Raw genomic sequence first — 14,530 nt, forward strand, 5'->3', positions numbered from 1 at the left:
AGTCTATGGCTAACTGTTAACTGTGATAAGACAAACGACGATGTACTTACCAGAAAAAGTGAACTGTGACTTTTTTACAGGCGACCAAAATGTGACAATTAACTTTCATGAACTGCAAACACACTGTGAAGTAGTGGCAGTTACACCTACACTGTGTGAATCTTGAGCTACACGTCTGTACATGATGTAAACAACATTGTCACCATGGTAGCAAAGCATACTTTTCTTTATTATCTATTTTACTTTAAATGGGACCATAATTTACATAATGAACATCGTGCTGTATTAAAGAAGACTGCTAAATAGCAAGTGAGACCATATACTTATAATGAAAATGTTCACTGAGATATTAAATCAAGTGAGACGTTTTCTCATAGATCAGATGTTTTTGCAGCAAGTGGAGTCTCCCCCTGCTGGCCGTTAAAAAGAATGCAACTCCAGAACAGCCTCATTTTGCAGACCAGGAGCTCCCTGCCTGCTAGATGTTAGTTTATTAGAGTGAGTGGTGTAATGGGGAGGATATAAGTTCGTTGTTTTTTGTTTTTGTTTGTTTGTTTGTTTAATGTATTGTTTATTTGTTTATTTATTTATTTATTTTCTTTTTCTTGTAGTATTTATTTAGTTATTTTGTGAGGGTGTTATGGCAATTTTGATCCACACTCCATACCAGTAGGTGGCGGTAATGTACCAATTCATTGTTTGCCAACCGCCATTAAACAACAGAAGAAGAAGATGAACCTGCCTGTTACTGTCATAGACATATAAAGATTATATATATATATAAAGATCTTTATATGTCTATGGTTACTGTAACCAAAGTCCTAGGCTCTTATTATAATGTCTCTGCTGTAACCCAGTGGTTATCCAGCCAGTCTGTTATTCAGCGTCAATAGGCACACTGTCTCTTTAAGAGTCACAACAGTAAATTCTGCTTTACGGCTGTAGAGCAGTGACCTCAGAGCAGGAGAATTCGCGGGTTTCCACTTGAATAATGCTGAGAGGGGATAAGACATGGCTGAACAGTAGCCAGTCTCTACTATTCATCCTTCACATCAAGTCACCACTTCTTATGCTGTTTTCCTGCTTGGTGAGCACATATATTGATATGTGATTGTGCTTGTGTTGTAAAAAGAGGTTGCTGGTGTATGTGTAAACATGTATGTGTAAATGTGCATTTGCAACATTAGATGCTAATCGCAAGCTAACTGCTAATTCATAGCTGAGAGCAAACAGCCAACAGGCTTGTAAACGAGTCACTGTAATGATTTAGTTGTTTGTGTGTGTTCAATATTGTTAACACTGTATAGGGTTTCCACTTGAATAATGCTCAGAGGGGATAAAACATGGCCGAGCCCGAGCAGTGGCCAGTCTCAACTATTCATTTCACATCAAGTCACCACTTCTTATTCTGTTTTCAGAACATGTACGTATTGTAAATTAAACACCAAAACGAATTAATATTAGATTTTACATTTTACATCAGAACGATGAACATACAGATTTTTTAGGTAATGGAGTACCGAAACTTTCTAATTTAGGAATGCTCAATTCCCAGGACGGCCAGAAACTCATCGACTCTTCTTGGATCCGAGTCCCGTTTTCTTCCCTCAGTCTTCTCCAGAAGTTTGACACTGTTCTCTCGATAGTAGTTTCGGTATCGCTGCCACTTTCTTGTGATATTCTATCGATCTGCGGCTATCTTTTTTTATCAAAATTTAAATATTTTTTAAATATTATTATTAAAATATATAATAATAATATTTATTAAAATTTTAAATATTTTGCATAGTTGTTGTAAACCATCTGTTTTTCTACAGGTTTCAGATCCATTATTAGCAGTTCCTGGTAAATCTGCTCAGCTGTAGCAAGGCCCTGATTTGACTTTGCGTATATATTAGCAAGGGGTATTTTCATCAGAAGTGCTGAATGTGGGTAAAGCGAAATCACTTCTTTGTGGAGACTGATTGCTCTGTCTATTGTGTTTTGCTTTATGTGACTGTTGTTGTGAAAAACTATCCTCCATTTTGTAAATTAAACACCAAAACAAACTTAAAGAAGATTTTATAGTATTTATTTAATAGTTTTAGAACCATGTACAAGTTTCTAACCACTGAATAAATTTCACTTTATGATTTATATTCAGGTAATAAGTAATATTGATCATTACACATTTCCAATACATTCTACTACAAAGCTTACAGCAAAGCAAATTTCATAAACCTCAAAGACAAACTAACCACACCAGTTATATAGAAAACACCATGTTTATCTATGAGTATAAGTGCTTGCTCATGGGGTAATGTTGGGTGTCTGAATTATATTACAGGGTACAATCTAGACCTGCTGTATGCAAATAGTGCTTTTTGATCACTTCTCCCTCCCAACCCTACGACCCCTCGACCCTAACCCCTACATCCACTCGACCCCTCATCCCACCTCTTCGACCGTTCATCCCCTCATCCCTACCCCTCATCCCTCACCCCACATCCCTACCCTTCGACCCTCACCCCTCATCCCTTCTTCCCTATCCCTCAACCCTTTTTCCTTCCACATAATAAATACTTAAACTCATATCTTAGTTGGCGTGGTCTTTGTTAGTGAATACTGATTAGAGGGACTTGTCACACTTTCCAAATCTGTTGGTTTAACAGCAACAGTCAATCTAAAAAGAATAAAAAAATTGTGTGGATTAATTCTGAGCTGATGTCTGCAGTCCCATGTGAATAAAGTGATTTGTGCTTTTATTTTTAAATAAAACAGACAATCCTTTATTCACATTTCACTCCACACACTGATTGACCAGGTGAGGTTTGAACTTTTCATTCAGTCCCGCAGCCTCATACTTCCTGTCCTACTACGTGTTTCTTCACTAAGTTCTCCTTCTGCAAATAATTACAAAGCTCAAAGGCGAATTCAGCTCTCATTTGTATATAGTTAAAAATTGTCAACTTTTTTGGCGTCACTAATCAGTCCTGTTAGACCTGCTGTCTCAAAGCGTTTCCATTTTACCATTATTTGAAGACGTAATCCTTTCTCTACCTATCACAAATCTCTGCAAGTTTTTCTAATTGTAATGATGAATATATAGAGATATTTATGTAATGAGTACCTGGACCTCCTACAAGATTTAGGATTCTCTAGAGGTCCAGCTTGGCCAGGAACCTCTCTATATCTCTACACTTTCGGCTCCTGTTTTTTTCTTTAATCTTCTTCAGAATTTTGATGCTGTTCTCCCGAAAGAAGGATTGTTCCGGTATCGCTGCCGCCTTCATGTGATATTCGATTGATTTGTTGTAATCTCGAAGATCATAGTTTAAATATTTTGCATAGCCGTTGTAAAGCAGCTGTTTGTCTGCAGGTTCCAGATCCATTTCTAGCAGCTCCTTGTAAATCTGCTCAGCTTTAGCAAGGCCCTGATTTGACTTTGCGTATACATTTGCGAGATCTATTTTCTTCACAAGTGACCCATGAGGGTAAAGAGAAATCACTTCTTCATGGAGACCGATTGCTTTGTCTATCATGCTTTGCTTTGCAGGACTGTCTCTGGAGAAAATCTTCCATTTGTAGCAGAGAGCAGCACACCTCTTCAGGAAACGTTCATCTGGATGTTTCTCCAGAGCCTCCTCTGCCAAATCAATAGCTTCATCAACAGATACATAATTTTTGTAAACCCTTATCAGTACTTGCATACCACTGTAGCTGCTGACAGGATTCTCCAAAGCCTTTCTGGCTAACTCACGTGCTTCATCTTCAATTCTTTCTCCTTTCCTAGCACGCTGCTCAAGGTCGAGAGCAGCAAGGTACAAATTCTCTGGATCCTGTTCTTTGGCCATTCTCATTTTCTCCAGGATCTCTTCCTCCAGTGGTTTGTCACAGTGCTTTAAAGCATTAAGTAACGCTATCACATAGCTGGTGTTCCACTCCACCATGTCCGGCTGCATCCTGATGGCTCTCTGGAAGTAATCTGCAACCAGCACCTTTTTGTCTTTGCCGAACTTCATCAGGGTCCAGGCTTTTTCAGCGTAGATCTCTGGATGGAGCTCATCCTGAGATGGAGATAGGTATTCTTTCAGCAGGGTGTCGACCTTTGACAGGTAAGTCTCACTCTGTGTTTGATCTTTCAGGTGATAGTACAGCCAAGCCAGGTTCCCGTAGTTCACCACCAACCAGGGACCTTCATCTGAGACCTTTCTTGACCGGCGGAAGGCCTCTGTGGCCTTTTCGAGGAAACACAGGGCTTTTTCAATTTTCTTTTTGTCTTTTTTCAATTCCAGTTGGTAGTGAATGAATCCCTGCAGGTTGTAAATGTGACCCAGCCAGCTGTTTCCATCATCGGTGCCGATGTCCTTCAGCTGCTCCTCAAGACTTAACAGTTTAGACTGGTTGGGGTTGATGTCCCAGGTGAAGTGGCACTGCAGGGCCTTCAGTTTGTCCTCCTGTGTTGACTGACTCTCAGCAGCACTGATAGAGAATAAAAACAACAAATATTAAAACACATATCAGCATATAATATGCTCTGTTCACCTCATGTTGTCAGAAAAGCTAGACCACTCAGAATAAAATTAATCTATGGTCATTTACACCAATGTGCCATCCAGGTGGTGGTGTGCATTTTTTACTTTCTGTAAGTAGTTTTCTGTTGGAGTATATCCTACATAAACAGAATATTGTTGCTCTAGATATGGCCCTTTGTTAATATGGCAATTATCCTACATGATAGATTCCTCTTTCCTTGTCTTTTCTCTTGTGCATTAATACTTATCTTTGCAGTCTTATCTAGTAGATATTCAGTTTATATTTCTATTTACTGTTCTTATGACAGAAGGTTACAATTACTTTGTTTAGTTAATGATAGGTATGATATTTTAACTAATTTAATGTTACTGATGAAAAGCCCAGTCATCTGTATTCAGCTGCCATGTCAATCTAAGGCCACTAGGTGTCACTGTTGGTTTACTCAGTGAGATTACCCTGTTAAGATTTAGTTTGCTCAGACAGAGTACTGAAACTGATAGTTTATGTCATTTTAGGTTTGGTTAGATATCATTATTTAAATGTTTATTTGATACTTATTCCACTTCAGTTATGTTAATTTAATCTCCATAACCAAATCTTTGGTAGTATTTATTAATATTTTGATAAGTTGCCAGTCATTTTGTAACAAAGCAGCACTTATGAATGGATCTTGAGCTCTTTCAGTGCTGTCAGGACATTTTTACTTTTAAGTAGCTGAAAGTCAGAGATAATCTAAAAACCCAGCTGACCCCAGTGTCTGACTGAACATGTCACCCTTGATATTCAAAATCAATTCAATATCATTCAAACCTCAAAAACAAAGAGAGACAGAGAGCAGCAGTCACCATCAACTCTCTGAAGATGTTTTTAAATGTTGATGGTAGTGTACATGTTGATATAGGTAATATGGAAGACAGAAAAAAGGCAAGAACCCTAACATATAATACATGGGCGTTAAAATCAAAGGTAAAAGAAGGAAAAGAGTAAATGGATCTCTGCAGCACTGACTGGTAAACCATCGTTGGTACTCTATAAGATCCATAATGTTAACATTTTGAACTCACACTTTAGAATAAGACATTTTATATATTATTTGAACAGCAGAAGCAGCTACTCACCTCATTATCCTGCTGTTTCCTGCTCTGTAGTTCTGTAAAAATTCGTCTGAAGCAGCTTTTGGGATAGCTGTTATACAATCAGTAGCTGTTATCCAATGTCTGCTTTGCTGTGTGTGCTGTGATGTTGAGCTTTATATCCATAAAATGTATTTATTACGGGGCACAGTGCAACAACCAATGTTGATATGGCACTTGGCACTTGTTGACTTTCTGTTGGCCTTTGAACGTCTCTTATTTTTAATTGCTCTCCTGCAGCTTCACATTCCTCACTACATCTGATGACATAACTTAATGCAGATATTCAGTATTGCTTGTACACATATGTTTGTATAATCTCTTTTTGTTTGATTTTGTGCATTCTGCAGGTACCAATGATGCAGTGGTAATATACTTATTTATTTTCTATTGATGCCAGTTGTTTTAAGGACCGACAGTGTTGCATTAGCTTCAAGAAATAATGTTTCATACTGAGCATTAGATCCTTCATTATGTTTACAATGGAAGTGATGAAGGACTAAATCCACAGTCCTGTCCTGTGTAAACATGTATTTAAATATGATGAGTGATGAGTTTCTGTTATTCGGGAAGTCAGTCAGTAAGTTTCTGTTGCTGGAAAAATGAAACTTAGTCATTTCAAATGGATATCTGACACATTTACAGTCGTTTTAGCATCAGATTCCCTCTTGGTGTTTCCTGTTGAGCTGTGGTGGAAGTATAGTAACAAAAAGACTTTGCCACTAAAAACACTGTAACGTTGAAACATAGAAGATGAAGATTTGACTCATTTGGACGCTGAAGCTTCATATTAGCTTCAGATCAACCATGGACTGTGGATTTAGTCCTCCATCACTTCCATTGTAAATGCATTATGAAGGATCTTCTAATGGTCATGAACAAGAGGAATAATTACAGCAAGAAAAACAGGTTCAATGTTCATTTGGGCTCCTGACTGTTGTTTTAAGACAGTGTTGAAGAATTGTAAATGCATCCTTCAATGTTGGCAACAGGTTTACATACTGTAGTTGTATTTTGACACCAATCAGTATTTTGTGTGCAGTGCTGCAAAGCTGCGTAGAGAACATGCAATTCTTGTAAATTAACCACCGAAACAAACATAAACAATATTTTGTAGTGTTTATTTAATAGTATCAATATAGTGTACAAATGTCCACACCACAATCCATTCTTCTTCATGATTATATTCAGGTTATAAATCATATTAATCATTATGTTTCCTACTGGTTTTACCTTTTACTACTGCAAAGTTTACAGCAAAGTAAATTTCATATAAAGTTTATTATGCTCTTCTATGAATTTCAAATACAGTGCTAAGAAAAAAATCAACAAACCAGGAATAAAGTAAGCTCCATATATATGAGTCCAGGTGTTAAAATACAATATTTGATCAAAATCTATCAGTAATGTAATCAGATATACATTATTACTGCTGATCATTTTATAGTGCACATTTAGAGTTTTTCCAGACAGTTTTAATGTGTTTTTCCTTCTTTCCAGTCTTTCATTAGTACTACTAAACTAAACTGGCTACTTCTATGTGTTATTCTGTTCCCGTCATTTCATTCAGTAAATAAAATAAGACAGAGAACAACTCTCCAAGCTGGGTTAGGGTTACACAGGACAAATGTCAACCATTGACTTTTCTCTCATAACTGCAAAAGCATTTGAAGTAATATTTGTTTCTGTAACTTTCACAAATCTTTTCTTTGTGTTTTCTAATGTGTATAAAATCAGACTAATGAATATGTACAGACATTTTACGTAATGGAATACCTACAGTTTCACCTGGATTTAGGATTTAGACTGCCAGGTGGGCCAGAAACTCCTCTATTTCGCTTCACATTTGATTCCTGTTTCTTTATTGGGAATTCCTCAGAAATCTGATGCTGTCCTGTCGAAAACTGGTTTCTTGGTATATATTTGCCGCCATTCCGTGATATTCTATCGCCGTGTTGTAATCTCCTAGATTATTTAAGTATTTTGCATAGTAATTATAAAGCATCTGTTTTTCTGCAGGTTCCAGATTGATTTCTAGCAGCTCCTGGTAAGTCTGATCAGCTTCGACCTGGCCGTGATCTGACTTTGCGTATATGTTTGCAAGGGCAATTTTCTTCACAAGTGATGATGATGGATTAGGGTAAAGAGGAATCACTTCTTTATGGAGACTGATTGCTTTTTGTATTGCGTTTTCATTTCTGCGCCATTCATAATCTATCTTCCATTTGTAGCAGAGAGCAGCACACCACTTCAGGTAGCGTACATCTGGATGGTTTTCCAGAGCCTCCTCTGCCAGAGCAATAGCTTCATCAACAGATACGTGTTTACTGTAAACCCATAATAACACTTTCATACCACTGTAGCTGCTAACAGGATTCTCCAAAATCAGTCTGGCTAACTCACGTGCTTCATCTTCAATTCTTTCTCCTCTCCTAGCACGCTGCTCAAGGTCGAGAGCAGCAAGGTACAAATTGTCTGGATCCTGTTCTTTGGCCATTCTCATTTTCTCCATGATGTCTTCCTCCTGTGGTGTTTCGCCATACTTATGAGCCTTCACTAACCCTATCACATAGCTGGTGTTCCACTCCACCATGTCCGGCTGCATCCTGATGGCTCTCTGGAAAAAATCTGCAGCCAGCTCGTTTTTGCCTTGGTTGATCTTCATCAGGGTCCAGGCTTTTTCAGCGTAGATCTCTGGATGGAGCTCATCCTGGGATGGAGATGAGTACTCTCTCAGCAGGGTGTCGACCTTTGACAAGTAAGTCCCAGTCTCTGCTTCTTCTCCCAGCTGGTGGTGCAGCCAAGCCAGGTTCCCGTAGTTCACCACCAACCAGGGACCTTCATTTGAGCCAGTGTTTCTCAATCGACAGAAGGCCTCTGTGGCTTTGCTGAAGAAACGCCGAGCGTCTTCAGTGAGGCCCAGCTGGTAGTGAATGTATCCCTGCAGGTTGTAAATGTGACCCAGCCAGCTGTTTCCATCATCAGTGCCAATGTCCTCCAGTTTGTCCTTAATACGGTAAAATTTGCTGTTCTGGTTGATGTCCCAGGTGAAGTGGCACTGCAGGGCCTCCAGTGTTGACTGACTCTCAGCAGCACTGATAGAGAATAAAAACAAATTTATATTAGAGCACATCACCAGCATGTTGTTTATCTGTAAACCAAATATTGTTGTTCTAAATACAGCACTTGGAAATTGTCATCCCACATGGTAGATTCCTCTTTCTGTCTTTTCTCATGTGCATTAATACTTGTCTTTACACAGTAGATATTCAGTTTATATTGCTATTGACTGCTCTAAGGAATAAAGAAGGGTGCAGTTATTTGTTTAGTTATGTAAGTTAGTAATGATAGGTATGGGATTTTAGTTAATTGAGTGTCAAGAAATGAAGAAATGGAGCAAAGAGCATTGATTGGAAAAGAAGGGAAAAAGTGACTGAGTGGAGGAATGGATGACAAAATAAGTTTAAGAGGAGAGAAAGGGCTGATCAGTTATAATAATATCCTATAAAGTAAAAGAATAATTAAGATTATTTTTCATGAACTGCAGCAGCTAATTGATTCATTTTCTGCAGTTTATTAACTTACTAACTTTATTAACAGTGGATGTGTTAGGATCTGTTAGTAATTATTGATTGGGATTGTTTGCAATAAAGCAACTCTTATAGATGAATCCTGAGCTCTCTCAGCACTGTCAGGACATTTTTATTTTTAGTGGTTGAAAGTCAGTCATAAAACAAAAACCCCATACCCACTTAATCAATGTCTGATTGAAGATTTTGCCTTTGATATTCAATATTAATTCAATATCATTCAAGCCTGAAAAGCAGAGAGCAAGAAAGAGCTATCAGGATACATTAATAATTTCACTCTGTTTGTAAATCCTGATGGTCCGTGTTGAAAGGTAGATAGAGAAGATAGAAAAAAACAACATACCTAAAACATAATAAAGGGGATTTTAAATTAAGATGGCAAAATAATTAAAAGAGTAAATGTAACAAGATAAACAAAAGTAAAGGAGGACTCTGCAACACTAACTCATAATAAAAATGTTAATATTTTTGTTGCTCTAAAATAAGATATTTTATATATTATTTGAACTCCAGAAGCAGCTACTCACCTCATTATCCTGCTGTTTCTGTAAATATTAGTCTGAAGCAGCTTTTGGGTTCTCTGGCATACAATCAGTTGATATTATCCAACTTCTGCTTTGCTATGTCTCCTATGATGTTGAGCTTTATATTCATAAAATAAATTAATTATAGGGCACAGTGCACTAATCTGTGTTGATCTGGCACTTGCTGACTGTGTCTTGGCCTTTGAACATCTCTTATTTTTAATTGCCATACTCAAAACTGTCCTTTAATTCTGCAGCCTCACATTCCTCACCATATCTGATTAGATAATGCAGTTAACCAGTATCAGATTGCCTGTAGACATAGGTAATGTGTTTATGAAATCTCATTGTTTCATTTTGTGAATGAAGCACTGATGGAGAATAAAAACGACTAATATTATAACATATCATCAGCATGTAAATATAATACGCTGTGTTTCAGAGTAGCTATCTCCTTCTCCCTTCCCATGTTTTCTTGTTGTTTCCCCTCCCTTGTGTTCCTGTTTATTTCTGTCTATCTCTTTATGTGATGTGGGTTCATCTCATGTTGTCAGAAAGGCTAGATCTAGATCTATGATAATTTCCACCAATGTGCCATCCAGGTGGTAGTGTGCATTTTTAACCTTCTCTAAGTAGTTTTGTGTTTATTTTTCTTTGGAGTGTTTATCTGTCATGTAAACAGAATATTGCGCTCTGTAATTATGGTACTCATTGTAGAGGCAGATATGTGTGTATCATGAGTGAAATCAGGAAAACACCAGAAGAGGCAAAAGGTCAGTTTGAAGATGTCGCAACAGACCTTACCATGTTGTTTTCATCAACTCTTTGTAAGGAGTTGTTTTTCACCATGTTTAATATTCCCAGGGAGATCTGGTCACCATCACTTATGAATAGAATTCCTGGAAACCGAATATTAGCCTGAACGTGCCAGGTTAAGCTGACCTGGTGCATACATGATGATATATGACACCCACCCGCTGACGATAGTATAAAGAGTCTGAAAGGGCGTGCCTCGGGCTGTTTTGCTGTGTTATCTCTCATTGATGAGTACAGTGTTTGAGAGTCTTCAATAATGATCCCAGTTGGCTGTTCGATGACTTCTGTTCTCCGTCTCATACTTTAAGGTTACTGAAGTTAAGTAATCGAGTAATTCAACTATATCATCCCACATGGTAGATTCCTCTTTCTTTGTCTTTTCTCTTGTGCATTAATACTTATCTTTAAAGTGGTACCCAATAGAGTTTGTATTGTTTTTTTTACTGTTCTTATGACAGAATAGTAAAATTACTTTGTTTAGTTCATGATAAGTATAGCATTTTAGTTAATTTAATGTTGATGATGTAGTGCCTTGTCATCTGTGATCAGCTGCCATGTCAGGCTAAAGCCACTAGGTGTCACTGTTGGTTTCCTTAATGAGATTACCCTGTTAAAACTAAGTTTGGTGAGAGAATTGAGTACTGAAAGTCAGGTTTTGGGGGATGTAATTATTTAAATGTTTATTTGATACTTATTCCACTTTGGTTATTTTAACTGAATCTCCATAATGATAACTGGGGAAGTATTTGTTAATATTTTGATAGGTAGCCAGTCATGTTGTAATAAAGCAGCTCTTGAATGAGTCCTTTTTCAGTGCCGTCAGGACATTTTTTTTTATTTTAAATAGCTGAAAGTCTGAGATAATCCAAAAACCCAATTGAACCCAATGTCTGACTCAAGATTTTGTCCTTTATATTGAAAATCAAATCAATATCATTCAAGCCTTAGGAGCAAAGAGAGAGATAAAGAGCTGGCACCGAATCTCTTAAGATGTTAATAATTTCTCTCTATTGTTTAAATCCTGATGGTTCATGTTGACAGGTAATATGTAAGACAGAAAAAAGCAAGAACTCTGATATATAATAATAATCTTTTTATATTAAAGGTAAATGGAACAAGAGTAACAACAGTAAGGAAGGACTGCAGCACTGACTGATAATAAAAACATTGCCAGTCAGGTAAGATAATTCTTTTTTAGTCCCACAATGGAGAAATTTGCAATGTTATAGCAGCAAAGTGAATAGCAAAAATAGTCAAGCATCAATAAAGAACAATAAATAATAAGTAAAAACAAGCAATATGAACAATAGGAAATTTAAAAAATAATAATATGTTGAGAGAAATATTGGTGCAATGATAATATACCTGAGTTTGATATTGTTGCACATATTTTAAAGAGAGAAAAAGGTGGACTTGTAATATCCATCTTTTAATAATTTGGGCTCTAACGCTTTAAAATAAGACATTTTATATATAATTTGAAGTACAGAAGCAGCTACTCACCTCATTATCCTGCTGTTTCCTGCTTCCAGTAGTTCTGTAAATATTAGTCTGAAGCAGCTTTTAGGTTGGCTGTCATAAAATCAGCTGATAATATCCAACTTCTGCTTTACTGTGTCTGCTGTGATGTTAAGCTTAATATATATATACTGGTTCAGAAATAAGTTCTGGAGGCGGGGCGACGCCAACAGACGTCAGTTCACTGCAGAAAGTTGCAAACCTGCAGAAACTCCTTCATTAAGGTACAGAGAGATGAGAGGAAACATGGAGAGTTAATGATTCCTCCTGTTCATACTGATCATTAGAAGATCCCTTCATAATGCACTAACAATGGAAGTGATGGGGGACTAAATCCACAGTCCTCCTTCTGTGTAAAACATGTATTTAAAAGTTGATCTGAAACTAATATGAAGCTTCAGACGTTCAAATGAGTCAAATCAAGTAGATATCTTTCAACGTTACTGTTGTTTTAGTGTCTTTTTGTTACTATACTTCCACCACAGCTCAACAGGTAAACACTGAGAGGGAATTTGACAGCCCCTTCCTTTCAGCTGAACATATAAACAATTTATGTGTGAACGTCCTGCGATTAAAATCCTACTTCAGTAAAAGTAGAGACATATTATCATCTAAATCTACTATTAGACTGTGACTGATATATTAAATCCGTTACATATTTATTTGAAACCATGTGAAGGAGTTTCTTTGATGGATCTAAAAACTACTCATAGAAGTCTGAAACAGGACAAGGAGACACAAATACACAGTGCTTTTTTTTTGTAAAGGGCCACAAACCAAATACTTGGGCTCAACTGGTTCAATCTTTAACGATGCTCTGTAATTTATTAGCTTATCGTTATAATACTTCATGTAAAATGTTCCAGTGAAGTAGAAAGTCCAATATTTCACTCTGACATGAAGTGATGTGGAAGTATAAAGTAGCATCAAATGGAAATAGTCAAGTAAAGTACCTCAAAACACCGTGGATTAACCCTCCTGCTGTCTTTGAGTCAAGGAAGGAAGGGAGGGAGGGAGGAAGAAGGGAGGGAGGAAGAAGGAAGGAAGGAAAGGAGGGAGGAAGGAGGGAGGGAGGGAAAAAGGAAGGAAGGAAAGAGAGAAGGAGGGAAGGAAGGAAGGAAAGAAGGAAGGAGGGAGGGAGGGAGGAAGGAAGAAGGAGAGAAGGAGGGAGGGGGAAGGAAAGAGAGAAGGAAGAAGGAAGGAAAGGAGGAAGGAAGGAAGAGAGGGAGGAAAGAAAGATAGAAGGAGGGAGGGAGGGAGGAAGGAAAGAGAGAAGGAGAGAAGCAGGAAGGAAAAAGGAAAGAAGGAAGGGAGGGAGGAAAGAAGGAACAGTCAAAATGGACGAGATCAATTTGACCTGGGAGGACGACAGAAGGATTGAATGAGGAGACATTTGGATCTCCACTAATAAGTTATTAATAAAACATGGAGCCGCCAGAGAGATCAGAGTCTGTTAATATTGATTAAAAAGTGACAGAAGTTAATATCACCAAAAGACTAAAGGTAGCAGACTAAAGATTTGGGTTTGGGTGCGGTCTTGACAGGAAGTGATGTCCCACATTCTTATAGAGGAAATGGAGAAAATTGCTCACTGCTGATAAAATGTGGGTGGATGTGATCTGTAATAACTTGTTTATCTTCCTTAAAATAGTGCAGAACCAGGCGGGGAGTTCCAGTCCTCTGAAATGAAGTCAATGCGAAAGTAACTTAGAGCTGCATTCTATCAAAAGGCCACCAGGGGGCGACCGTCTCTATACAAGTCAATGGAGAATTCATCAACTTCTCACTTGATTTCTAACCTCAGTAAACGTGTTCAAAATGTGTTTATGGTCTCAATCGCTAGTTTAAAGCCTTCTTCAATGCAGTATGATGTTCATTTGGGACATTTTGGCCTCCCTGATTTTATATGTGACGATAAAGCAGGGTATGCATTAGGGCGTGGCTACGTCCTGATTGACAGGTTGATTGACCAATGTCCTCGAGATCCAGCCCTCGCAACCAATCGCAGCCTCCCCGCTCCGCCGTTGGTCCCGCCCATACTTCCGTCCATGCCTCCACCTCATGCCCATATAAGTATAATCCATGTTCTTTTTTTCCCAGCATGCACCTGAAATTGTCAAGATGGCGCTGCCTAGATTAGAAACTATTGGCTTCCGAGCAGCAATCCACAAACCAATGTGTGACGTCACGGATGTTGCGACCATTTCTTTTATACAGTCTATGTGCAGAACCCAACACAGGGGACCTACCAATTATATTTTAAAAAAATCAACCCTCACACTGTTTCTTCGTCCAGGTTATCTGGTCCGGACATTTGACAAAACCCTTATGTATCTGTGTTGATTAACAAGACGTGATAAAGTAGAGCTGGGCCAAAAAAAAAAAGTTTTTTATATTAATTGCGATTTTTAAAAATCGATTCTCATACGAAAAT

The 14,530-nt window shown here is 37.8% G+C and overlaps 1 protein-coding gene and 1 pseudogene across 1 annotated transcript; both read right to left on the reverse strand.

Annotated features, from left to right (window-relative positions):
• Nucleotides 1-3,137: 3,137 nt before the first annotated feature.
• LOC128362343 (interferon-induced protein with tetratricopeptide repeats 1-like) lies at nucleotides 3,138-5,638 on the reverse strand. Its single transcript, XM_053323085.1, has 2 exons — nucleotides 5,634-5,638; nucleotides 3,138-4,461 (listed from the first exon to the last, which is right to left on the reverse strand). The coding sequence occupies exons 1-2, from the start codon at nucleotides 5,636-5,638 to the stop codon at nucleotides 3,138-3,140; spliced, it is 1,329 nt and encodes a 442-aa protein (XP_053179060.1).
• A 1,811-nt stretch (nucleotides 5,639-7,449) lies between these two features.
• On the reverse strand, nucleotides 7,450-8,855 carry LOC128362344 (interferon-induced protein with tetratricopeptide repeats 2-like; annotated as a pseudogene).
• Between the last annotated feature and the right edge of the window lie 5,675 nt (nucleotides 8,856-14,530).

This window comes from Scomber japonicus, chromosome 7 (assembly GCF_027409825.1).
Source record: "Scomber japonicus isolate fScoJap1 chromosome 7, fScoJap1.pri, whole genome shotgun sequence".
Lineage (NCBI taxonomy): Eukaryota > Metazoa > Chordata > Actinopteri > Scombriformes > Scombridae > Scomber > Scomber japonicus.